The 27,814-nt window shown below is 43.7% G+C and overlaps 1 protein-coding gene across 3 annotated transcripts in view; it reads left to right on the plus strand.

Annotated features, from left to right (window-relative positions):
- SLC35F4 (solute carrier family 35 member F4) overlaps positions 1-27,814 on the plus strand; it is a 130,787-nt gene that overhangs the window by 85,569 nt on the left and 17,404 nt on the right. Inside the window, exons 2-3 of one of the 3 annotated variants that reach the window (XM_075426133.1) lie at positions 20,400-20,588; positions 24,691-24,988. In XM_075426133.1, coding sequence (XP_075282248.1) covers positions 20,400-20,588; positions 24,691-24,988 — 487 coding nt within the window. Of the gene's footprint in view, positions 1-20,399; positions 20,589-24,690; positions 24,989-27,814 lie in introns of those variants that run through there. The other 2 variants (XM_075426134.1, XM_075426135.1) reach the window with 2 other exon arrangements.

Raw genomic sequence — 27,814 nt, forward strand, 5'->3', positions numbered from 1 at the left:
CTGCTTTTTCCGTAAATACAAATGAATTTCTAATGTTCAAGGTAACTTAGTATTTTTGTCAACCTGAAATCCACGTCTTGTTTCTTAGACCATCAAAATATTGAAGATGCATCTAGGTTATTTTTGCTGTTCCCATGAAACACTGAATGACTTTTATTAAAATTGAAGAACAGTGCTCCATGCCCACAATTTGTATTTTTTCCTTATATTTTTAATTGCTTTGGAAGACTGGTATTTCTTACTATATGATATTTTCATGTTACAACAAAATAAAAAACCTAAGAAGCTGCATCACCAGCTCAGGAGATGTTAGCGTGTATGTCCTGATCATTGCAGGTGGGCAGTTTATGTTTCAAAAGTCGCATGATTAAGGAAAATCTGAGGTTTATTTTAGCAGAAATTTTTAATCCCTGTGCTTCCCAGGGAAAGCTTGGAAACACTTGTGAATATAAGCTTTCCAAAAGCACTGCAGTAGAACATCTTGAGTACTTGGGGAGGAGAGGACTGCAGATGTTGGGGGAACCATCAGATATTTTGGGTTTGTTTGTAAGCAACGTATCATTGCAGGGACGTGTAGCATCTTACCCTCTTGGTAGCGTCAAAACTGTTTGGGGCTTTTCAGGTGCACACAGGATCTGGCCTCTGGCAGCCAAAAGACAACTAGCTGTCAGCGGTCTGAGTGGTGTTAAACTGGTTTCACAGTGGTGTGGGAGCCAGCAGCACGTCGAGCCATCAGCTGGTTGGCAGCAGCTCCTGGAGGTCTGGTGGGACACAGCCGACTGAAAAGGCCGTTGCTCCTGGCAGCAGGGAAAAGCTTTCCTGTCCTGGATGACAGCTGAGATCCACTGCAAATCTTCATATCATCGTCTCTGAGGGAATCTTTAGCTGGAGCTGTTAATCTTATTTCTGGAAATTGCCTGCTTCCCTAAAAATAGATCACATTGCATTTTTCTGTTAGAAAAATTGGGTTGGTATTAAAGAGTGAATTCCTGGGCTGACTTACTGAAAATAGCAACCCATCTTAACGTGAACTGGAGATCGGTTTATAAACACTCAGCCCCCAAGGGAATTAAAGTCCATTCAGATTTAGTAGTATTTGTTGCAGTTATTAGGTGAGATTTTAGCAGGCAATGAGTACTCTCCTTCTTGGAATTTTCAGAATACCGGAAAATCTGGGTAAAGTTCGGTTTCTGTCTCAGTGAACAAAACGGGTGAGACTTTAGTGTGCCATCAATATGAATATTCTCAAACAAATCATACCTGGTTATTAGCGAGGTCGAGGTTAAGGCAGTTGTTCTACCTCAAGCAGCGGCTCTCAGGCTGAAACGCCATTGCAGGATCGCTCGCCTGGCTCCAGCTCTTTGGACAGAAGATCTGGAGAAGACAGGCAGGAACTTGCCATTGCTGATGCGGTGATTTTTATGTCATCCATCAGTAAGGCAACGGAGAACACCATTGCTTTAAACAAATGGGTGGGAGCCTCTAAGTGCGCAGTCTTGTCCACACCACGCGATGTGTGAGCCCACGGTGGTTGGGCTGAAGGACTGTGGCCTGCCTGGTAGATGTTAATGGGGTGCTTAGCAGAACACAGAGCTGATATTCTGGGTTGCTAAGCAGGGGTATCCAACAGTATTTAAGCCTGTGAGAGTTAAGACAGAGTAAGGAATTCAGGGTTTGATTCTTCAAAACCCATGTGGCGTGACTGGGCACAACAGTGAGGTGTGCAGTTCTTTTTTCTGCGAGCCTTGGAAGTTGTTTTGAATTGAGTTTGCTGTTTGAATGGAGTGACATTTGCTGTATGCTCCTGGTTTGGCTAGAAGCAAGGTAAAAGTTCAAACTAAAGCCTTGACTTTGCTGTACATAAAAACCCCTTTTGCAGGATACGTCTGGTTTGATCTCAGTTTGACTGTTTATCTCTTCTGCGTCTTGCATCTAATTTATATTCCAACAGGATAAAATGAACTTGATAATGGCCTTTTAGCTTGTCATCTTGAAGCAGATGCTCAGCCTTGAAAAGCCAATAAAAGTCATGTTTATGAGAGTCTCAGAGTCTAGCAATTGGGAACAGACTGACCTATTGGCTGCAGGGACGTATACAAAGTGGATTTCATATGGATCTGGTAACTAGGGGTGTTCAAAACAAGCAAAGATTGCAGTTCTGGATCTGAACACTGTTCCAAAATCGATTAGAGTCAAAGTAAGTCCTTTCATGTCTTTATCAGGTGTTCACACAAAGTGTTTCCCTTTGGGAGCTTCTGCCCTAACTGGGGTGTCTGAAAGCCACATGACCAGATGTGAGCAAGTCACCTCCCTACTGTCATAGTCAGTTTGAAGAAGCAGATGCCTTCAGAGAGTTACTAATCTCAGTTTGCAGTAGACATCTAAGACAGACCAGGTGAGTTGTATTCTAGAGTTACCGGTTTCCTACCACTCGCCTTAAAGAGATTTTGGTGTAGCTGGTTTGGACTTTGGTGTCCAAAGTCAGGTGAGATGAATCCCATTATCAATGTGGAAATGCAGTGTTTCAGGTACTTGTGCAGCTTCTTTGCTTTAGCTGAGATGATTCTGTCTCCCTGGGGCTGTGGCACACTCCTCTGGATCAGGTATTCTGTCACTCCCCGTTGGGATTATATTAATATTGTCCTTTTGGTTATTAATTGTGTCCCATAGGGAAAAAAGCCCCCCAAACCAAACCTGATATTGCTTAGTTTGTTCATTGATGAGGACTACAGATACCATAACCAAGTGGCGACATAAGACGGTGTGGTGATCTTCACGGGGACCTTACCCTTTATATCTTACCACAAGTTAGACCTCCAGATGATTTTGCTCTCTCTTGCCAGTTTTGTCAGCAGAAGCTGAGAATATCCGTGGATGGAGCAAAGCAAACATCCATCCATTTGGGGCTGACGCTTAAGGTAAACCTGTGGTTACCCAGAGTTCAACTACAGCTTTTGATGTAGATTGCAACTTCAGTGAAGAAGCGTCAATAGCCTTTACTTTTGCAGTAGGTCCCTTAAATGTGTATGACTTAGTCCTGCAAACAGAGACGTTGTAAGCCAAGAGGACAGTGTATGTTTTAATGGCATCAGTCCCTTTCTGCTGTGAACACGGAGTACTTGTTAGTGGATGTGATTCAGCACTCTCTGATTCTGACTCCGCTCCCAGCGCTGGTTTGCTGTCTAGTTAGTGAGCCAGCAAACTCGCAGCTTCCCCGTGCTCCCGTCCGGATTAATATTTACTGAGCCGGGGACAGAGGCTGCTGCAAGCAGCGTGCACCATGCCTGCATGGGGAGGGGGGTAGGAAGCAATCTGGATGCGGTTCGGAGGCCTTCAACTGCTGGGACTCTTCGCCATGAGGAACCTCTCCTGAGACACACCTCATTCAATGGTTATCTTGCACAATAAAACCAGTGCCATGGATACTTGGTCTGGCTTGAGAGCTTTGGTTAGTGTCTTAGCAGTGTTTGCCTTAACTAGGAACAGATGGGGAGGTTGCGAGCTTGCAGCCTGTATAGTTACACTCTGTGTAATTTACACTGCTGTAATTCATACTGCACGTTTCGGGGACTCCCTGACTGAAAATATTTGGATATGTAGATTGATTACGTGGAGCATTGGATTGTGTTGGGTTTTGCTGATTCTAGACTGCTGAGCCAGCAGTGGCTGATGGTGACCTGGTGCTCCCGGTCAGAGAAGTCATGAGCCCGGTTTCCAGGTATCTCACAGCTTCCACTCCCTGCAGATAACAGAACTTACAACATATTACAGACTGAAAGCGTAGAACTTGAGGCAAGCAAAAATGCATTAACATGTCTTTCAAAGTACCTGGAAACTAGTTTACTCTTGAATTTTGGAGGGAAACCCCCCTGTATTTTCCCACTGCGGTGCCTTGCATAAAGATGAGGTGAGTAAGATGGCAGAGGACCACAGTTTTCATGTTGAGTTGCAATCTGAGGAGTAACTACCATGCCATCCTGGTAAATTTGGACATCACATTCCACTTGTGGATGGATTTGTGTCTGATGTACCTCAGGAGAGAAGGACAGAGCTTGCTTCTCTCACTTCTGCTCCATATTATTTCATTTTTTCCTTCAGCACCCCTTGAGTGGAGGTAGAGAGTACATAGGAGGGATCACAGGACCTATATGAATAGCATCTCGTACAGAAATGCAATTAGCTATTCATAGTAGGAGCAGAAACAGATGGCCAAAGCTCTTGCTTGTGTAGCCAGAGAAGCTGAGGCTTTTCAAGCTGCGATATTTGATGGGAGTTACAGGTACCAATCACACATATTTTTAAAACTCTTTTGTAACTGCTTCTTTTCCCTTCTAACTGTTGTACAAAGCAGAGGTTGCTGGGGTAGGTACTTGAAAGAGTGTTTTGTGGGTTTGCATATGGCTCCTGAGTTACAGTGTTAGAATGATGGCGGATTTTCCTTCGGAAAAAATTGCAGCAACTTTTAGATGCGATCACGTTCTGCTGTTAATGTTGAAATTGCCTGAAAGAATCGTCTTGAATTGCTTGACATTGTCTCATGCGTTTCATCCCATTGCCATTGTTAAGGTTCGTTAATGATTCCATTATAAGCTCCTATTTGCAGAAATGGTTTTCTAAAAACAATCTCTTTGTTATATTATTATGTTGTTTATATTATATAAATGTTCAAGGACTAGACATATATTAATAGAGAGCCTTGTGATTGGGGAGCCAGCAATTACTTGACTGGTGATTATCACAAAGTCTGCTGACTCTCAGCACTTTGGAGGGGAGAATAAAATTCCTTCTGCAAATTGGGAAGATAATTTTCTTTGGAATAGCGGTTGTTACACAGTGCTGGAAATCCTCTGCATGCAGATAAGCAGTAAAAGCCGGCTAGCTTTACGCGATGCAGTGTGATGCTGTGGAAAAGATTGTCATGGTGGAGAGCCTTATCAGTCGCAGGGAATATAATGAAGATCTTAAAGGAGAGCTCCAGGCCTTCCAGGAGAGGACATGCTGGGTGGAAAACCAGGCAGCTGAAACCTTTTTTTTGTCCCTGGACATCTGCTGTAGTGTGTCCCAGGTACTCCACACTGGGCAGAGGCGTGGTGAGGTAGTCTCTCCTTTCTCCTGCCCTTCCACAGGGTTAACCACTGTGTCTTCCCTACTGGTCACCGCACCCTAATAATGCAGAGTGCAGGCCACTCTGTCACCCAAAGCGGAGTAAGAGAGCAGCATCAAAGGGATGCACAGGGCAAGGTTGTGCATTTAAGGTCGTGTCCTGTGCTGCTGGGTTGGTTGCCCCAAAGATCCGAGGGTCATTTCCTACCCCTTCTGGGTATGGCGGAGTCATGAGCTGCCTCATGCGTGAGGATGCCAGAGCTTGGTTCTCTGCATGTGCCAGGCTCTTCTGTGGGTGCATCCAAAGGATGATCCGTCTGGGACTCGGCTTCCTCCCCTCTGCCTCTCCATAAGCCCAGGCTCTTTATGGGTGAGTCCTTGCACACATACCCCATCACGGTGCTTCTTACTGTGTAGGACACGTGAGATTCCTCCAGGCTGCTGTAGGAAGCCTGGCACGTGACATTCAGGACCAGCGATTCTTGCTCCTTTTCAAATCACTTCATGGCCTTTCTTACAGCTGGGACCTTCTCCCTGTTTGGCAATATAGTAGTGGATGGAGGACCAAGCCCCAGGACAGGAATCTCTGCTCTCAGTTGCTATCAAAGGCACAGAGACTATAGGTAAAAGGTATATACTTGCGGCTCTTAAAAATTCGACAGCTTTGCTAGCAGATTCTGGTAGAGCTAAGCTGCCTGTCTGTCCTTTCCATTTGTATTTCCCATAGTTCCTATAGCAAATACCTTGAATATCAATGGTAATGCTTTCTATCTACAAATTCTTGGGTAAGACTTAGTAGTAGTTCTCTTGGTGAAGAGCTCTGAAGCCAGAGCCCTTAACAGATGTTGGTAACCACCTCCTGGCAAGGAGGGCTCCCAGCACAGTGCTGGGTTACACAAGTGGGCGAGGGTTTCTAAGAGTTACAAAAGTCGTGCAGGCTGTCACTGGTTTGTTCAATGAAACTTTCTCATTGCTTCAAGTAAACAAGTTCCAATAATATAAACAATAATAATAAAAAGGGAGTAGAAGAGAGAGATGTTGGGGAAGGAGGGAAAGAAGTGTCCTAGCTGCCTCAACGAAAGTGAGGAAGAAATGTAGACCAACAGTGGCCTATATATATCTCCTGGTTGTGCCAATTTTTCTAGGGCATTAAAAGAGAAGAGACTCCTGCAATACCATTGCTTCGTTATCAGATACAGAGCTGCGTGTTGCTGGTTCTTTTGCCCAAGGCATTCCTGATTTAGTGGCTCTATAGGAGTTACATTATTTAAAGTTTATTTAAAATAATTACTGTAATCAGCCATACATTGTCACAGTGTAAGGAACCAGAAAATTGCATTGCATAATTCCCTTGCAGTCGTCTGAGAAATCTCCCGTCTGCTTTGCTAGCACAGTGCAGATATTTGATGTGAAAACCTTGCTTTGATGCAAAGGAGCTGCCGCACTTTCAAGTTTACGAAGCGTGATAGCTAATATATTTATATTTTATCTGCTGTGCTTAACAATTGAATGAAAGAAAAGTGTTAGCAGAGGTCAAGCATTGTTTGAATGTGTTGCAAATGGTTTCCCAGGGAAACAGCAAATCAGTACTCGTAGCCTACTGCAGCATCTCCAGAACAACATCTAGCCACCAGCCATAGCTGAGTGTTTACTATAGTACTCGGGACCAAAAGCGATGCAGACTGAAGGCGAAGTGAGCGTGTGACTAGGAGAGCAATTTCAAAGGATGAAGAAACATTCGGCAAGAGTGGCACCATTACCGTCTTACAATGTTTCTGAAATAAATTCGCCTGTTCCAGACGGTAAATGCGTTTTTTTTTTTCCCTGTATATCTAACCTTAGGCAGGAATTTACTTTGCATGCTCCTCCTGCTCTGTTCCGTGCAAAGTAACATGAATGTTTGTGTGTGTGTGTGTGTGTGTGTGTGTATTTTTAAAGTAACTACTGCTTGGATAGCATCGTTAGCACTTTAATATCCTCTAGGACAGGTGCAGTTAAATTTCTATTGCTTGTGTTCAACTGCTGTGTGTATGATTTCTGATGAAGAAACAAACATTGAAATGTGAACAGCTGATAAAGTTGTACCTCAGTTCTGGCTTTTAAAATTACATGAAAGAGGTCCATATAACTTTATCAAATTTTCAGTAGTATTTTAGTATTGTGCTCTAGATTTATCTTTTTTGCTTTGAAGACAGAGGCATCAACTTTTTTGTGCTTGCTGGTTCCCTCAGCTGGAGATACGCAGTTGTTCCCTTAAACTGCTTTTCCTCCCATTATTTTCAGAAGTGTCAGCTCTAAAGCGATTCCTTAATACAAAAACCCCAAGATAGAAATTGTGAAATCTGTTGTGTGCTCTCGATCGGACATGACAGCCTCATTCCTTGCAGAGTGCATACCAACTTCACATCACACTCCAGTGTCAACGGGAAATGTGGTGAGGTTGTCCAGCATGGGACAGGACTGCGCTGATAGCTGTGATGCAGATATAAAGCTCGGCATGCTGAAAATAGACAGCAGGTATGGGTGTGGTATAGATCAAAAGTTGAAAAGAAAGCTTTCTAAAAATATTCCTAATATCCGGGTTCAAGTTTTTGTTTTAAATGACTGTAGAAATCTCAGGCTTTAAGTGCACTGTTGCAGGTGTGTTATATTCAGTGTCAGATGTTTTAAAGAGCCAAGTGGTACTTTCCGAAGTTGCTTGTTCTGCCAGAAATGAACTCTTTTCCCACCAGGTGTGGCACGTTATTAAGAACACTCGAGTCATAAATTTGCAAGGTGTGTGCTGTCTCTGGTTTGAGCTTTGTTATGCCGACCAGCCACAAAAACGTGTTTTCTTTTGGTCAGTTAAATTCAGCGCTACATCCAGGATAAAAACAAAGCAAGAGACACGGTCCAGTGCTTGTTAGCAGAGCGTGACTTCCAGTTCTTCAGTCTGGCTGGATCGGACTGCCTTGAATTACAGATGGGGCTGGGTTTTGATAGAGCAGGGAATAGCTTGTGTCATTTTTCTTGGGAGTGTATGTGTCATATCGAGTATTCTGCAGGCTTGGTAGTTACCTGATGTTTCTTTCATGAGGGAAAAATGCCTTAAAGAAGGTTGAAGGAGCTGATAGACCTGGCTCCTTATGTTGGTCCATTGCTGTTACACAGCACCTGATTTTAGGATATATGAAATAGTACTTCATCCACTCACCTGCTTTTAAAGGAGCAGTGTGACGGCTGAGTGAGCTGGCTTGCTGTGCTGCTTAATGGGTTGATTTGCTGCTCTGTGTTCCCTGAGAGCTCCCTGCACGGACCAGGCTCGTGTCATGCCGGGCGGTGAAGACAGAGGATTAAAGACCGTCCCTGCGCCGTAGGGTCTAAGACAGCTCACAAGCCGTGGTTGCCTCCAGCTTAACCAGTGCAGCGGCTGTCAGGTGCCTCTGCTCAGTCCAGCCTTAACCCTCTGCCCACGCCGGCCTGGAGCAGCAGCGTCAAGTGCTGCACTGCCTGTTTGCTCGGGGAGAGAAAATCCAGGCGTCGTCAGAAGAAAGGGCAATAGACTGGAAGTGACTGCATGACAGCACTTGTCATATCCGACAGGCTGAAAACGGAAAGGTTCTTGCTAGGGGTGAAGCTGGCCGAGCTGAACTAACACTGGACCCATACATTAAATGTGAGTGTGTGCATCCGGCTTTACAGATTGGCAAAGGTCTTAGCACGGCTTCCCGAAGAACCCTAATGGCATAGGGGAGCCGGCTTCCCAAGAACACTGAGCCTGTCCTCCCTTTGCTTCCCAGGTATGGTGAGGAGATGTGGAAGAGATGCTGCAGCGACTTGGGCTCTGGGCCTGTGTGCGCGGAGCAGTGCACCCTATGTTGGCAGTTTTCAAGCTGTTGAAGTTTGTGGCTTCCTAGATATCTTCTGGTAGAACCACAGAAACTGCTGACTCCTGGATAGTGGAGTGAAATCCAGGCAAGAGGCTCCTTCAGTACTCAGATGCTTGCAGATCGCTGGTTAGAAAACGCAGCTCACGTGGAAAGAAATGGAGCAGAGACAGCTGCCGAGAAGGGTTGGTGCGTGGGCTGAGTGGTTCTGGAGGATGTGAGGTGTGTATCAAGCTGAGACCTGCAGCCAGCAAATACATCTGAGAGCATGTCTTCATCTCGGTCTGGCCAGCCCTCACTCACCAGCACGGCATCGGCGACAGCGAGAGGACTGTATGTGCGCGAGTGCCTGGGCCAGGTCAGTTGTGTGGACACTGCGTGGAGGAGACTTATCCCAAATGTGCCATCACGGAAAGGCAGCGGTGAGATCTGACGGAGCTGTGACACCAAGGGCAGTGGAGAAAACAGTCAGGGGGTGCCTTATGTATCTCCAGGGGTTACAAAATGCAACAAGACATGCTCATTTTTGACCCAGCTGCTTACCTGGAAAATGTGCTTTCACCCGACCCTTCCTCAAATGTGCTTAATTAAGCTCGAAGTCAGGCTAGGACGTTAAAGCTTGTGCTTAGTGCATGTACCGCAGTGCTGCCGTGCACTGAGCCCAAGACAGTCAGAGCTGGACTCATCCAGGTGCATCTAAATATAAGCCTCGGTAAGTTCTAAGAAAGTTGTCTGAGCTTCCTGGAGTCAGCAGGAGAGCTGGACGCCTCCGAGAGGTGATTCATCTCCTAAGATCTGTCTCTCAGGGAGCTGGAATGAATCACTCTCTGGAGGCACCCATCAAACAGGAGAGGCAATAGTTGGTGTAGGAGATAAATAAAAGCAATTTGATATTAAGTTGTGTGTCAATGTGTTGACTGCTTTTACGCTTGGATCTTAGGAGACCCATGAACCAGCCAGGATTTACTGCGTTGTTTCTTGAAAGTAGAAGCTATGTCATAATTGTTTAATAATGAGATACATATAAGTGATTTCTGGAGTGTCCTGGGTCTAAACTCCTTTCACAACAACTTTATGTCAAAGCAGCCTCAATGGCTTTCATTGAGGCTAGTCTTGATTTACTGCAATGAAAATAAAATGGGAGTTTAACTCGGAATGTCTTTTTCTTTTTGGAAATGTCGCTAAATTTTAGCAATGACAAGATTAATTTTCAAAGGAATTTTTATAGAGATTCGTAACCTTTTATTTTGGAGCAAAGTGTGTAAATTGTGAAACTATTGGAGGCACATCTGGTATAATTTATTACAAAGTTGGTAACAAGAGTTTTTCTTTAATGGGATGGTGTGCAGCTTTGAATCAAATGATTTGTGTTTATCTGCTGCTCAGTCAGTGCTGAAGTGGTGAAAATCTGGTCTGACCCTGGGCTGATGAATCCCGAGATTGGCTTGAGCTGGTATCAGGTCAGGCGTATCTGCGGAGAAGAAAGTCACGTAGGTCTGTTGCAGTGAAGGATACCCCTTTGAATGTGTGTTCGAGGGACTTGTTCAGAAGCTGGTATTGAGGTGGTCTCGTAGGGACACTTCATGCAAGCAAAAGCTTAAAATAAAGTCCTTGCTCCAAAACTGCAGTAGAGGGTCAAAGGCTTGTAAGCCCCAGGGGGTTGTTCCCTCAGACAGGTATGTGGTGGCTTCACCTGAATAAAAACATCTGATGGCCCAGCTCCATCCTCCTTGCCTGGTAGCCTGGTGTGGAAGAACCCCCGTTGTCCTCCTTGGAGGCTGAGCCAAAGCTCACTAAAATCAGTTGGTCGTCCCAGGAACTGCAGCGGGGATTGGATGGGTCCCCATGATCTGGAGCCATTTGTTGGCATGGGCTGAGCTTGGCTGGACACCGGGGTGCAGACGTACTCCTGGGTGTCTCCACGCTGCCCTCTTCTTCCTCTGCAACCTGGGATGGCTGGGCTTGCCTTTTCCTTGTGGTACTTAGCCGGAAAGTTGCCTTCTGAGACCTTCACAGTGTGGAGGGGTCTGACAGTCTTTTACCTGGCTTCTTTGCGAGTTGGGTAGGTTGGAAGGAAGGTGTTTGTGTGCCTGGTCCTGCCCTTCACTGGCTTCGCTCTGCATACAGTGTCCATATGGGTAAAAGGAAGGAGCAAAAAGCACGCTCTTTGTATGGGAAGTGTTCTGTGCTGAAGGAGGAGGTGTTCATACCCTTACTGAAGGTCAGTGTTTTCGAACTCCAGAGTTGTCACAGATAAGCGTGAGATTTTGACACAGCATTTGTTTTTTAAGGTGAATGAGGTTGCCAGCAACATTTTCCGACAGCGGAATTCAGTCCAAAATATTCTACTCCAAGTGGATCTTTAAAACTTTTTTTGTAGATCAGTGCAGATTGTTTTGTGTAGAAGTTGTAGAAGTTTTGATTTCAACATATAAAAATCATTCTTCCGTTGCAGCACTTTCTTCTACATTTCTTCAGACTCTAAATTCATTATGTCCCACCCAGTACCTTTAAAATATATGTTGCCAGTATGTTCCAAAATACATGTTTCAAAATATATTGCTCTCTCCAGCTGCCAGTTCCACTAAAGATGTTCTCAAATAAACTTGTTTCCCAAGATTTGTTCTTACACCCCCGCACTGGTGCTGGCGTATTAATTTTGGTGTCAAATCAATGGAATTCCTTGTCAGTGCTTTAACACAGGCAGTGATTCTTTGAGTTACGCTGAAATGAGGATGCGGAAAAAAGTCTTCTTGGTTTAAAGTGAGTAAGGAGGAAAGAAAAACAGGGAAAAAATATTTCCATGCTTTTAACTATAATTGCAGTAAAATGTAGATGGATGAACAAGTGGAATAAAGATTTGAACAGTGATTTGTTTTTTTTAATAGTTGTCTTTCTGTGTTTTGAGGAAGGGTCTCGATCCGGAGCAATACAGAGAGGAACCATTTACCTGAGTAAGAAACAAGTTGAGAAGTCCTCCAGAGATAGCTGGCCACTGCGCTCGTGCATCGGGGCTCCCAAAAAGGCAATCTGCAGGTTGCTTACGGCCAGCAAAGCCTTTATATGCTTCCTGCAAAGGCCTTTTTTTTTTTTTTTAAATGATTGCACTGGTTGAACATAATGGGTATTGCAGCCTGGATTCGTTTTCTGCTGCAGTCCCCAGTCGGAGGTTTTAGGACGCAACATTGGATGCAGACCATGCACATCATATTCCCTGGTTTGCCCAGAAAGCATCCATCTCGGAGCAGGTTCTTCGTAAGAAAAAGGTGTAGCTGATGTGTGGAAAGGTGGATGTAGAGACTTGCAAGTGTATTTATCAGGTTTGCATGCAGAAGCCAAGGCATCAAGCATACAGCAATTAATATGGTAAACCCAGTCTAAGTGATCAGCAGCCAGCTGGGGATCTGGGGAGATGAGAATCAACCGTTGCATGAGCACATGCCTTTGTACAACTTATTTAGGAACTATTTCCCACTTTTCTTACCTGCAAAATGTGAATAATCATATATATATCTACCCATATGACCTGGCTGTATTGAGCATAAGTGGAAGCTCCTGGACTCTTCAATACATGTGTGTTAAATCTCAGTATTATTACTACTACTACTTCTAACAATAACATGGTGCATTTGCATGTACTTTGCATACAGATCTCACCATCTTTCCATTCCAAGCACAGCTGGTGTGTACAAATGCTACACCTTGTGTTGCTGGGGCCTTTCACAGACCTTGAAGTTTATATGAACAGATGTCACTGATGCTTTGACTGCAGATTTCATCTAACAGATCATGCCAGGCACTGGACACTGATGTAGCTTCCAGATTGGCAGTGCAGTCCAAAACCATCTTCTGTGTGGCAACCAAAGAAGCTGGGAGCAAATACATGCTTGCGGGGGCCAGCACCAAGTGGAATCCCAGGTTGTTTTCACAACTGATGTGGGCCATGCGCAGATGGTCCTGTCCGATTCTGGTTGTTCTAATTTAATTCTGAATGCCTGAAGTTGCCAGATCTCATAGTGTTCGATGCAGATGCACCCAACTCCTTCTCATTAGGTCTCTTTGTTTCTTTTGCTCAAAACTGACTTACGGTATTGCAGTTGGCAGAGGTGCATCTTTTCTCTTTGATATAATGGTGCATCCTTGGTCTGTCCAGTTACTGCCAGGTTTTCTTGCTGTTTATATACTGGTTTAGGTTGTTGTTCTTTGTTTCCGGATCTTAGTTACAAGTGGAATCAAGGTCCATGGCCTTATTGTTCAACTGTCTGGATCTTAAATCAGGAGAAGGTAGTGCTTTGGGACTAGGTCCCAACTCTGTTACCATTGCACAGCCAAGGAGATGCAGGGCTGGAAGGTGACTTCAGGAAGTTACCTGTGTCATCCCTCAGCTAAGGCGGAGTCCTTAGACTCAAGATACACCTTGACCATTCCTGACAGGTATCTCTGTCATCTGTCTCTGCTGTGAGACCATTTTTCAGGTGCTTAATGGTCACTGTGGTCAGAGCTTTCCTGCTCCCCACGTGGGACGTGAGGGTGGTCTTTCCCCAGGCGTTGGATGGTGTGAGAGGGAGAGGCCATGGCACTGCCATCACAGTGTCTGTGCTGATCCGGAACGCAGTGCGTTGGTGGTGGTCAGAGGAATGGGAGGTGGGAAGCCGCACCAGTGAGATGTGGTACCTGAGCACAAGGGGGGTACTGGGGGTGTGTGAGAGGTGGATTTTTGACTGTCTAATTCGGATTTCCTCCCCTGACAATTAGGCTGGAGCTGCTCATCTGGAAGGGTAATTAGGTGCAAGGGTGCAGAGTGACCCATCACTTGCACCAAATTAGTTACAGGATGTGAAATATGAGTTACTTGCTTCCTCTGCTGCCACTTTTTTCACTTTGTAGCAATGATAGGAAGGCACGTGGAAGTTGTTGAGATTTCTAATTGTAAGTGAAGCGGCTGTCTGCTGGTGTGGAGTGAGCGACTGTGTACAGACACTGAGGGGATAATTGGCAGAAATTGCTGATGGATGTCACTGCTAAACTACAACAAAAATATCTGCTTTTGCTTTCTGCTTCTGACAATAGTTAATCATAGTACCAGAGAAATGCTGTACACCATCACTGAGTCATTTGTTTTTCATTAAAATCTGAAAATCTTGTTTTCCCCTAGGACAAAAAAAATTCTTGTAACCTTCTCATCCCCTTCAAATATAAAAACTTCCAAAAACAAGCAGATAGTAAATGAGCAGGGCATTACACTGAACAGACATATGTGCATAGCTCTAATACACAGAGACCATTGCAGTGTCTCAGAAGAAAGTGTTTAAATGGAGAACATCGTCTCCAAACGTCTGAGACATGGTGAAATGATTTTTCTTCTCCAACCAAGACATGCTTGTTCCTCAAACCTTTGGAGCAAACTGTCTGCAAAGATGCTCTCCCTATTGTTTCTTTGCTTGGTTTTAGTAAATGTAATTACGGCTTGATGTCCTGAGTCAAACTACTGGTTCGGAACTAATTAAAAGTTGGGGAGAGTTCTCCCTTGAATTTTAACTTCCCAGGTCACCTGTCATCTTCAGGCCCTTTAGTGTATGCCCAGAACAGCTTTGCTGATTGTACTGAGTTGCTGTGGGTTTACACAGGAAGGGCAGGATTTGATTTTACAGAGCGTCCCTTTGGCAGAAATAAAATTAGCTGTGGACCTAACTTGCTGTTGGATTGATGGTGTTGGATAGCCCTGCCCCCAGTTGTGTGCTACCAGTGGCAAACAATCCAATTAAGGCCATGGCTAGTCCAACCTAATGAGGTTTTATTGTTGTGAAATGGACAGAATAAGCTCTCCTCACCTCTGACAATAGCAGTGCAACTCAGTCCCCTTTCCTGTAGGTCCGTGTGCATCTGATATTTCCCTGGCCACGAAATTCCCATCATCTTCTCTACTGTGCAGTGTTAAGACCAGAATTTTATTGCATAAGTCTCCAGCGCCCACACTCGTGAACTGACTGTTACCAACAGGAATGTGTGTACAGGCTGCTGGAAACAATGGGCTCGTGATGTGTGAGCGAGTCCGTCATCGCCCTGGATGTTCACTCCTAACAGGTAACCTTGCAGTGTAAAGGAAAAGTTGTCAATTCTTCCACCAGTGCCTGATTTAGCAGGAACATTCAGTTGACGTATTTTCCACATCACACCAGACTGGCTTCTACCTCCATCCATCTGTCAAAACCCAGCAATTGTTTCTGCGGCAGTGACGTGAAGACGTCATTTTGTCAATGCAAAAACAATGGCATATTAGGAGCTGAGATTTTGAGGACATGGTAAAATAAGCATGTTTTAATACTGAATGGGTAAAAGGCAGATTGTAGATGCCTTGACTGACTTTGTGGAAAAGCTGGTCTCTCTCCCGACTACAGGTGACCACTTCTCTGCAGGGAGCATAGTACAAAGAAACTGTGCAGTTAATGTCATTAGCATCACATATTTAACCATCGATTTAGTTGTGTAATCAAAAAAAGAGTATGCACTTTGGCACATACCAGCAAGCCAGATGTTGCTGTCTCCAAATAGGCACACACTTTAGGCTGGCAATCCAGTGCCATGAATGCATGGATGGCTTTCAGAAGGGAATTCAATTACCTCTTTGAGAGGTTCTAAATTTCCATCAGGGTGGTTGGTTAAAGAAGAGAAGAAAATGAAAAAATCAGTTCTGTGATGACCTGGCCATAAAAATTACTTCCAGAGCTCCATTTTTATGCTGCATTGATTATTTTACTGGCGGTCCATTCAATCCTTTTTTAGTAATAATTTTGAGACCAGAGAAGTTGTCCCAAATGAAATGGAATGGGGTTTTTGTTGTATTCCAGGCACTGCTGTCACATGCTGAATATGTCACATGCCTGAAAATAATCTGAAAACAATTGGTTTTGAAACTCAAAGCATAATCCCTTCTCTCCAAGCCCGCTGCAGAATAACAGAGTGATTTTTCTAGCTAGGGTGAGGACATATTTTCTCACAGTGTGAGCTGCATATGGGAATCTGTGTATGAACGAAAACCCACAAGTCACGTATTGCATCTTTCGGAGGGTCAGGGGGCAAAGGAGCTTACAGGAGTTTACAGATGGATGGTGAAAATAGTTGTCAGGGCAAAGCATGCGCTGTGGGCTCCTGGTGTGAATGGACACAGCAGCAGTAGTGCTTGGTGGTCACCTCCTCCTGCAGCCACGATCCAGGAGGATATTCAAGAACATGAAAAGGCATGGACTTCAGTGATATTCATCATGTGGTTTAGGTTAGGTACAAGCATAATTACCTTGCTAAATTGAAGTACGCTGGAATAAGTATATAATCATTAATGCAAGACAAGGACAGACTTTGTTAGAAGCATGTGGAAAGCCACAGGTTCCCCTTGTTGGCTTCCCTTTGGTCTGCATGTGCAGAGAAATGCCTTTACTTCTTATGCTATAAAGCATCAGCATTTTCAGGACGAAGAAAAAGAAGATTTGTTGAAACAGAATAATGAACTAAAAATAATCTTAAAAAATGGGAAGGAGCAGGGGTTTGTTTCTATCCAATAACGAAAAGTCATCCAGATGGATTTGACTCATGAAGATATGCTTGATACAATCATGTGTGGTCCTTTCCAGTTTGCCCTTCCCTCCTTTGTCAATCCCATAGGCTGAGCGTTGCTTTGATACTCGATTATAACCTCCAGCTAATGGAGGAACACTTTCAGCAGTAAGGTCTGGCAGTCTGGCAAGGTTTTTCCTGTTTTTTAGTTTTTTCCCAATCTCTTCCAGTAGCATTCCCTTAAAATATCAGATGATGCCCAAAATGTAGATTCATTCTCAGCCTGTGATTCATCTCTGCTAAAGCTGTGAACTGTGTTCATGCTCAGCATGACTGTGTCAGCCTGCAGAAACTGGATGAGGCTTCTGTAGACAGTGAGTTACAGGTACCTGTGCAGCCTTGAGGAGTCGGGTTTGAAGAAGGTCAAGGAAAGTAATCAGGTAAAAAGTCTCACCCAGTGTAAACATCTCTGCTCAGGATGGTTGTCCAAGGTCAGGTTGGATGGGGCTCTGAGCAACCTGATTGAGTTGAAGATGTCCCTGCTCATTGCCGGGATGGTTGGACTGGATGACCTTTAAAGGTACCTTCCAACCCAAACCATTCCATGATTCTATGATTCTGTTATTTCCTGTATGGTCACAGGGAGCTGCAGATGGTCCTAGGGCACTATTTTTCTCATCCTAAGGTTAACATCTGAAAGAAGTCAAATTAATCTGACCCAGGCTTTGCTGTGGAGGAGGTGGTACCTTTTTAGTGCATAGCTGCTTCTCCATTTGCACGTGGCAAGTTGTGGCAGCACCCTGCTCTTGTCCTCTCTGGAGAGGACATGATCTCATTGCCTAAGACCATAAGGTCTCCAGAAGAGTGTGGGATTTATGAAGGTATATGGAAGTTCAATGGAAAATGCTGCTCTTGATCCCTCTCAGTTTGTAGAGTCTTAGTGGATCCCTGCTAGATAGCTGGTAATTGCTGTGTGAGTCAAATAACCAATTACATGAGTTCTGCCTTTCCTTCCTCTCATTTGGGGTAACATTGCACGTGTGCGAGGTTTCACTGCTGTGCTGTGTAAATGGTGATTTGTTGTCCTTGCTGCTGATACCAGGTTTGGAGAAGTCAGGCCAACATATATCTCTTCACCTTCCCTGTCAAAGTATATCCTTAAAATATGTTCAGATTCAGTAGCATTAGGTGGCCCAGGCTTTCTAGCTGTAACAATGAATTATTGATAAATTGCTGTGCTAGCTGATTGCTTTCAAGCATAAGGGAAGAAGATTTCAGTAAATCAATCAGTGACTTTCGATTAAATGCAGTCTCTTGAATTGCAGTTTTTGTCTCAACTGCTGAGTTTCTCAATGTACAGGAAAAGATTGATGCTGCTTTGTTGAACCAGATATAAATAACTTGGAGCTCTTTTTGCATGTGAGGAAAAATAGGTTTCCTTGAAATTTTGGTTGCGGATCATCTGCTAGACTTCTGCTGAGTGTAATGTGAATCTTGATCTTGTTCTAAATTATATCTGAATTGAAATGTAGCATTTGTCTTTCAACTTCATGAAATCTCTTTAAATTATGCATATCACAGTGAGTAGTGATTTAGGTCAAGGCACCTTGTGGCTGGTTCTCCAAGGACAGGCAGTCAGCAAGTGATTTCTGAAAATAAAATTTCCTTACATTGGGAACCTGAAAATTCGTAAGAGCCTTTTTGAATATTTAGGCCAAAAAGTACTGATTGTCTGAATCTTGTAGGGGCTGGAACTGACTTTCAGCTGTCAAATAAAGGCGTTATGCTGCTTCTGGTGGGGCGAATGGCCCAGGGCTCTCATTTCTAATGTACTTTCAACCTCAGAGTCACTTGCAAGATGTTTACAACATAGGTAATGTTATCCTTGTTTGTGTCGAGTGGGAGGAGTAAGGTTCGGAGTTACAAAATGAGCAGACCGAAGTCCTGGCGAGAGTTGTGTGGCTGGTGGATCATGATTTTCTCCATGAAAAGAATATCCATGAAGATGAATGGCTTTTTAAAGGTCTGAAAATATCCAGTAGGGTCTAAAAAGCTCTGTAGAGAGTAATGCTCATGAAAAAATGAAGAGAGATGATACAGTGCTTAGACATCATATAGATCTTAATCCTTCAAAGTTGACTTTTGTGGATCTGCCATTATAGGCTGTGTCTTCTATATTGCATTGATTGAATTTGTAGAACTATGTGGCAAGGTGGGACCCAGATTTGGGCATCCTCCTTGTGTCAGAGTTCCTTCACACTGGACAGAGGAGAAAGGGAAGAGCATCTTTGAGACAGACTGTCTGTAGGGGGTTGGCTGCTGGTTCAGTTGCTTGGTGAGTAAAAACTGACCTTGGAGGCTCTAAATAGGCTGAGAGAGGATTTTTCTGTATAATACCGTATTCTATAGAAGTCTTCCTTTGCGATCTTTGTAGTTAGATCTGTTGAATCAAACATAAAGCTTTAGGTTCATTGCAGGTCATATGAACCCTCTGAACTTCCTCTGGCAAAAGAGTGTTGACTTCATTCATGCAGTCTCTTTAATCTTGAATACAATCCTTGTGTTAGAGTATACTTTTATGTTGTTGTTTGGCATTAAATTATTTGGACGAAATGTACTTGAATGGCTCGTGTTGCAACAAAGAATGTTGCCCTCTGAAATGTCTTGCTGTATTTGTTGCACATTTGGCACCTTACACATGGGTTTTGTGTCTATTTTTGTATTCTTTACAATGTGAAATAGATATGAATGGTTGTCAAATTAAATCCCTCCGAGTCATGGCAAGGTCGGTGGCTGCTCTGGGTATATGCGTCTTCCCTAAGTTTAGGTAAGATGGTCACTGGTTGAAGTAGCAGCTGGCAAAACAAGCAGTGGGTGATCTCAGCTGACCATCAACACACATTTATACTTGCCAAAATGGCCTCTCACCCTGACTTTCTGGATGAGAAGAGGACTCTGTTGTGCTGCTCATGTGTTGACCTCTTAAGCAGACCCTTCAATAAATTGAAGTACGTGCAAGTTAACCAGGTTCACTTTGCCAGGTTCCAGCACTGCGCTCTTTTCTGTTGTTTGCTGGTTCTTAATCCAGTCCTTCAAGGTCTTACTCATAAAATGTGGTGTCCTTCTCACTGGCAACCTTTTCATCTGGTACCACTGGGATTTCTGGGACCTGGGCCTTGTCTGCTGCCTTCTGCTTCTATACAGCCTCTATATGAAATGCAGCATCTTGGTGTTGTCTGTGCCTAACAGAAGAAGAAAAAGCAACTTCTCTGAAGATGTGGAGATTCTGATTTGGGCATATAAAGGCTTAAAACTCGCTTCTTCAACGATTTAGCAGAAGTCTTCATCCAAAAGACCTATCAAGGACTGTGGCTTCATTCCATACAAGAGTCTCAAGGATCATTGTGGAGGATGGAAAGAGGATGCTCTCCTCTGGAGAGACTGTCACCGTTGAGCCTGGGAGGCATTGGTTCCTCAGCCCTCCTTTCCACCCCAAGGGAGAATGGTGACCTCTCCTTTTGCCCGATTCAGTGTTGGTGCTCAGGAAGGGGCCCACGTGAGTACAAATGCCTTTGCCTGTTCAGACCTTATGGATGGAGCCGTGGGGCTAAGAGCCTACTGCAGCACAGGGCTCGGATTTCATCAGGGGAAAGACTGGTTTTCATACAGCACCATTTTTTCTGTAAGGGGGGAGAGAGTTAAGTGTTTATTTACTTACTTATTTACTTTATTCTGACCAGAGCTGAAACCTTGATTTTTGCAGTGTGCTTCCTTTCTCCCGCTGAATCGTTTGTATGCATTTCACTGACAGAGTGTTTGAAAGCCCCGCTTTCCTCCAGGGAGTTTACAGCCAAACTGATGCAAACTCTTTCTTCTCAGGTGCCTCACGATCATCTGTCATCCAATGCAAGCCAGGAGGCAACTGCCCCAGCAGACACAGAGGCATGACTAGGCAGCTCTCCCCTCTATCTGTTGCTGAAGATTCTGCTGCTCCCATTCTCGAGCTGCAGAATCGAAGTCCCTCGGGAATCTGTCGGCACAGCAGAGTCGAGAGGCAGAGCAGATCAGGTAGGCATAACGGCCGCATTCCCGGCGTCACAGCATGCCTGCAAAAGGCCGCTTTCGCCTGTCTTTTGAAAGATGGTGCAGAGTCCGAGCACGTTGACGTTGGTTTACGGTGCTGCACACAGCAAAGCCACATGAAAGTCCTTCCTGTACCTGTGTGCAAACTAGGGTTATGTGGGAAGGAAGCAAGGATGGGAGGAAAAGGCCTGGGCCTCAGTAGGAACATTGTAATGTATTAGATATCTGAGAGGTTGTGGAGTCTCCTTCTCTTCTCTAGAAATCATAAGGTCAATATGCACAGAAGACCTTGAAAGGATCACTAACATTAGCACACGAGTTAGTTTTTACAAAGTGGTTATGTTTCCTCAGCTTCAGCCTGGCCAGAGACCAGGACGCTTAAGAGCCAGTCATCTCCCTGCTCAAAGACAATGACAATCTCAGCTCATACCATGGATGATCTGATGAAGAGGAAGAGAAGGAGAAACAGGTGGAAGGATATCTAGGGAAGACCATCACAGTTCAGATCATCGATCAGCTGCACAGCAGGGCTTCCGTCAGGAATGTGTCACCCATTTTACTGCAGCATTTTAGCTTAAATGAGCCTGTGGGTGTGGTGAACACAGACTTGTTCACCATGATGTCCATCCATCACCAACAGGGATGGGATGGGAGCAATTACAATATGCAACCGCAGGCCGTTGAGTCTGCTGAATTGTGCTGTTGAGGAGGAGAGAGATGTTAAATGACTGAAACAATTTAACTGTCCCAAGCTCTTTGGAAGACGCTTTGTGTATATACTGTGAGCAAAAACACGAGGAAGAACAGATTGTATCTCCCTTGCACACTGGAACTGTAAGAGATGAACCTTCCTCTTGTCACCTCACCACTGATGACAGCAAGAGTCAGACGTTTTCTTCTTGTGTTGGAAAATGGAAGGATCTTGTACTCCAGGAGTAGCCTCTTGATGGAAACCCTCAGAAAAGTATTGGAGGTGCAAGGAGTGGATGATAAAGCATCTTGCAGTAAAGAACATATCTAAGATAACAGAAAACCAATCTATTCTCATTTTTGCAGATAACGGGCTGAAATAACTCTGTACATGCCTGCACTAGGGTACCTCCAAAATCAGAATCCATCTTCTCTGAGAAAGGACTTTAGGCCACTTGAGAAGAGAGTAGTTCCTTGACATCATACTCTTCTAAACACCTGTTTTGCATTTATTAATTCCCCTTTTTATCCTGATCTTCCCTTCCTTATCAGTGAGGTCTAAGTAGGACTGACCTGACAGGTAAGTAAACAAATATAAAGAGTATTATTTTCTAGGATGTAGTTGCCAGATAGTCAAAAGAGTTCAGAAGAAAAGCTGTAGGTTTTGGTTTTCCTTATCTTATTCTTCTGAAAAATGAAAGAAGAAGGCTTTTCTGTTTCCATCTTGTCACAGAGACGTCACAAGCAAGAATTATAATACAGACAAAAGGACCGTGCAGGGGTGTTTCTGCTAGCTTCCTTTCAACACAGTTTGCCATTGACCAGTGTCATCTCCTTGTGTCACCTGCAGTGTCATCTGCATCCTTTCCCTGTCGTTTCATCCTTGTTGAGTTCTCAGATTGTTTCTGAGCACTTGACAGAGTAAGTCTGTTGGTTTATTTCCGACCTAACTAAAAACAGACACCAAGGATTTCTACCACCTTGCTAGTTGTAAAATGCTATCTACCAACCACTTTGGCTGATCAATTTGTTTTCTCCTCATTAGTGTATCATTCGGTATCTGAACACGAGTGCTACCTTCTAGCTCAATCCAGCCCCAGCTTCAAGACTTGGAAATCCTTAAACCTACTTAGTATGAATTGTGTGCCTGCTCACCATGTGTCTTTGAGTTCAAACCCCATAATTATTTTTAAAGATATTTCTTATCTTGTCGTTTTGATTCTTTGCCCGGGATTTGGGTGTGCACGTCCCATGGATTTTGAAAGCAACTGTTAAGCTACTGTGCCTCTTTGGCCGGGGATCCATCTCAATTTCACTTACATTAAATGTAAATATCCAGTCTTAGGAGAGATAAGCACCTCCAGCAGGCTTAGATATGTATGAGGATGAAATCAGCTACCTTCTCACCATGCCTTTCCATTATCATTAAATGTAAAGGGGCCCTAGGCAACATGTTTAATCTGAATAGCTGAATAGCAATTATTTGCTAACTGCATTACATGGGATGAAGCCTACCTGTTAAGCACTTACAAAAACTCCCCACTGTACATTTAATGAGGCTAAAACCTGCACAGGTCTTTAAACCCAAGGTAGGACTTGCAACAAGTGTGTATTTCTATGCCTTTCCCTAATATTTGAACCTGGGACTGTAAAATCCAAGTCAAACACTAAAATGGTCATGTCATGCATAGTAACAGCAGTTACATAGTTATTTGGTAATTGGAAAATAGAAAGCATGGATAAAAGTGCTTTAGTCTTGTGTCATTGTATGATTATTTTAACTGTTAGCTGAAGAAGACTAATTGCACGGTAGTTTTGCTGAGCAGGAAAATCTGCAAGTGGATGTTACTTAATATATTCTTTTTAAGCCATTACAACTTGCAAATAAACTGTAATTTACCTTTTAATAGGAGATGTCAGTCATTGTTAGTACCATAAAAATACTATTTTCTGTCAGCAGCCAAAGAGAATGCTAAAACGATGCTTGCCTATTCAGAGCTGCGTCTGATTATCCTCTGCATTTTTTTAATAAAACTGTAATTTTATTTAAATTCTTGATTCACCACCAAACAATGGAGCCACTGAATCCTGATTATTTTTAGAAAAAAAATACAGCATACAATTACAGTTACAAAAAGCTCCATGTCCTGGGTAGGAAGATGCTTGATTGCAGCTGCACTCCCTGCTATGATGAATTGTTTTTTAGATGTAGTGCTGGTCTAATGTAATAACTTTGAACCTCAGTTTGACATTTCTTTATGGCTGTAGCAGAAACGGTAATGTAAAAGAAAAGTAAACCTGAGTCTGAAAGGGTACCTTTTTCACGTAGAAGCTGAGCATAGGAAAGCGTGTGCTCTCACTGCAGTGGATCTATGGTTCCTCGTAACATCAACAATTACGTTGTTTCTTATATATATCACATCATGCATTGGTGTGACTGATAATTGATAGTAATAGTTAAGGATAGCTGCAGGCCAAGATTTCTAGAAGGAACTCCTGCTTTTTCTATCAAACCGATGTGACATGGCCTGAGTGGGTAGATGGTTGCAGCTCAGTGCTGCCGTGTGAGCTCGTGGGGTGGCAGTGGTAGCGCTTTGCAGTGCCCAGCGTGGTTCAGTCCCTTGTTTTCAGCTGGGATCTGTGAAATTGGAATAGGGTTCGTGGGCTGCATCTCTGGTAGGTGTGTCTGGACAGCAAGTCACCAGTCAGGAAGAGTAAATTCTCTACACAGTCCGCACCTCTGGTAGGAAATCCGCAGTGGTCTGCAGATTAGCTCTGAAAAGTACTGTACTAAAATGGGAAATGACAACTTTCCAGTTCCTCCTTGTTTATGTGTACAGGTTTTTTTCTAGGCGTGCCATGCTTCAGTTTTGTCCAGTTTCCTTTTTTAACTTCAGAAGTGTAAATACACTAACTTGACTGAAAAAAGCCTTTCTCCGCTTGAGTACATAAAACCACAAAACTGTTTCTTTTTCGTCTTCCAGCTTGCAAATAAAAAAAGTCATTCTTGAGTTAAAATCTTGAGTAGTAATAACTTGTTCATGGCTTCAGATGTACAGGCCCAGATAGCTTTTATGTTGCACACATGCACAGTAATTGACTTTACACTGTAGTTGGTTCCAAGGGATGTAGCTCTATTCTAGAGGTTTGGCTGAAGGAAAGACTGGCTGATAAAGCAAACAGTGGCAACAGCTTAACCGTAACGCTGTTAACCTCAGGCCTCGGTGTTGTGTTTGTATTTTGTTCCTATCCCCTTGAAATGATAGAGACGGTATTACTGAAGTATTTCTGTGTGGGAAGTCAGTGTTTGCAGAGCATAGAGGAATTATGGGGGGAAGGCAAGAATTATTTTGAATGCCTCATTATGTGTACAACTCTCCTCTCTTTCTTTTTCCAGGAGAAGAAGGAACACAAACGCACACAGAGAGCAGCAGTCAGGAAGCTGAAGGACAGACACGATGCCAGTCTTGCACATCCACATTTCTCAAGCTTATCTGGAGATTTCTGATCATTTTGTCCGTCTCTTCCTCCTGGGTCGGGACCACGCAGTTTGTCAAAATCACGTATGAGACCTTTGACTGTCCTTTTTTCATGACTTGGTTCTCAACAAACTGGAACATTATGGTTTTTCCCATTTATTATTCTGGGCACCTTGCAACTGCACAGGAAAAGCAGTCTCCGATCAAAAAATTCAGGTAGGCTTTATCGTGGCGGTATCCCTTTAAACAACCTGATTTCTGTGGACTGAGATCACCGTTCTTCTCAGTTTGACCAATGGTGTCAGAAGGCAGAATAAAGGTCATGCTGCAGGAAATCTCATTCATGGCTAGCTTACAGAAGGCTAACAAATGAGTGATATATGCTTGAATAAATGGGTAATTGATTGTTAGAGGGTTTTTTTACTGATATGAAAAGGTCAATTTGCTTATAATCTTTCTATTATATTATCTAATATCTCCATATTTTGTATTCATGTCTGGATCAGGCTTCTGCTGGCCATTATTTAACCTGTTCTGGTCCATTTATGATAGAACAGTATCATGAAGTCCAACTGAAACAACTCATAGTTGAGAAGGTGCTCAAAGCGAGGAGATGGTTTCCATGAGGAAGACCATGGCTTGCTCTCTATGCTCAGCAAGTACAGCAGGATGAAAACTGCCCTTTCCTCCTCCTGCTGGATCATAGCGTGGGGGAAGAGCATCCTAGTAGCCTTCTCTCCTCTCTTTTACGTGTGGTAGGAATTAAAGCAGTCTGCAGACTCTGGACTCTCCTCCCTTGTAGCTCTGAGGTGTAGCTGAGTGGCTGTCCTCCTGAGGAAATGATGTGAAGGCTTTTTCCCATCTTCCTTCAGGCTCCACGTGGAAATACCTCTTCCCCTTGTGTTGCGAAAGCCAGGGGAAAACGCCTCTCTGGCCCCAGCCTTTCCTGACACCACATGGCTGCATGTTGTGATTGAAATGTCAACCTCAAGTGCGAAAGAGTCCATAGTACTAACTATAACATTGGTCTGTAGAGGTAGAAATTTATAAATCCCTCTTCAGTAGCCACTGTGGAATCACTTAAATACAGAGTTAGAGGGGGGTCCAATGAGCTCATCCGGTCCAACTACCAGCACCACAGCTGGACCAAGCTGGCTTAGCTTCACCCTAGCCAGTTCTTAAGAAAGCCATATCTAACCTGCCCTCACTGGGAGAATTCATGTCACAGTTCCTCCTCCACTTCCGTTATTCTGCCGATCTGACAGTGATGTAGAAGCTGCTTTAGAGGATGAAACTCAGTTCAGCTTGCCGAGAGACAACACACCTTGCCTGTGGAGGGAAGAAATTCACAGGATAATTTTGAACTGGGACCCGATTCTGTTACTCCAGTGCAGACTTGCTTTGGAAACAGTCTTACTGACTTCAGCAGAACTGTCTGTTCTGCAAGGTATTAACCAGCGTGTGGCCCATACCTTGTTCCTGCTGACAGAGGATTCAGCTCAGCTGTCACTGAGCACACAGGGAATTCAATTTGTGACTGTCAGGCTGGAGTGTAGCAAGGCCAAATTCTTCCCTCAGCTGCTTTTGCCAGGATCTGGGATGTAATTTGGCCCTAAATTATCATTTCTGTCAAATCAGCGTGACTGAAATTGAACGGTTGCACTTAATTAACTGCTTCTGTGAAGACCTGAGTGTTTTGTATGTTAATGATGCCTTCATTCAGATTCTTGCTGGAGTATTTGTGAGAGCATTAACAGTGTCAGCTTGGCTTCTGCGTATGGGGTAAAGCAATAACAAATGCACAGCAGATAAGGAAGAAGATGAGAATAAATATCCTCTGCAGTTAGTTGGTTGATTGTATATCCATCAGAGCAAAATTTTGGGCAAAACATTTGTGGCAATGTAGAATACAAGTATGCTCAAATAATTGATACATTTCCCAAGCTGTTAGGAGTCCAGCTGTTAAAGCTGAGGACATGTGTTTACATGCCCAGAGGAACTTTGCACACACGGAGATGTGAAGTAGGTTTGTGAATGTGTGGAAACAGGAGATCGATGTTAGAGCTGATGGACATCTTCCCAGAGTATTTCCTACTCCAGATATGTCGGGACCTCACATCCTGGAGAGGAGGTAGCTGCTGGCAAATACTGACTTTATGATGGGGACCAACTACTTGGTCTGTGCCCTGTTTTGACTTGGCAAGCCGAATGCTTCCAATTTGGATATGGGAATGGGCATCTCTTCACGATGAGCACTTGATTTTCTGATGACTTAAAGAACTGAAAAGCATCATTTGTAGTTTTTAAATTCAGATACTTATAGACAGATTTAGTTTAGAAAGGATCTTGGAAGTCATTTAACCCACCCTCCTACCCAGAACAGGGTTATTTTCAAAGGTAGATCAATTGTTTGTGTAATTGTTTGGTTTGTGTTCTTGATAGTATTCCTGTTACAGGGCTTTGTGTTGCATTTTATAAGATTTCTTGTTACTTCATTTGCTGGTTTTATTTCTGTGGAGTAGCTAATTCTTGTCAATAAAGCCCATCCTGTAGCGATTCCAGGCCTACCTTGAAGTCCAGAGGTGATTTGTCTTTGTGTTTCTGGAGGATATAGTTACTCACCAGATGCTTTAAAGACACATGACATTTTGTCCAGCAGATATTCCCGGCGGATCAGAACAAACAGTGTCTATGATATCTTGGCAGAGATCAGTGATCATGCAAGTGACCTGCAGAGTGCTGCCCCAGGCTGGCAAAGCCGCACAGAGCCACTGTTACGTTCATAAATCCTGCTTGAAAGAATAGGAGTCTCAATCTTCAACTTCAGATTGGCTTTCTGAAAGTTTTATAATCTTTGAGATTGTAAATTGTGTATTTCTTGCCTTTCAGGCTTTACCTTAGAGTTTAAATTTTGTGGTCTTAGAAACTAACTCAAGGTTATTACCTCCCTGCTGCATTTCAGTAACGTGTCTTGGTTGTCTTGAGGCAGAAGTCACAGCTCTTGGTATCCCCTCAGTATTGCAGATAAAAGGTATGTCCCAC

The sequence above is a fragment of the Opisthocomus hoazin genome, chromosome 7 (genome assembly GCF_030867145.1).
Source record: "Opisthocomus hoazin isolate bOpiHoa1 chromosome 7, bOpiHoa1.hap1, whole genome shotgun sequence".
In the NCBI taxonomy this organism is placed as follows: Eukaryota; Metazoa; Chordata; class Aves; order Opisthocomiformes; family Opisthocomidae; genus Opisthocomus; species Opisthocomus hoazin.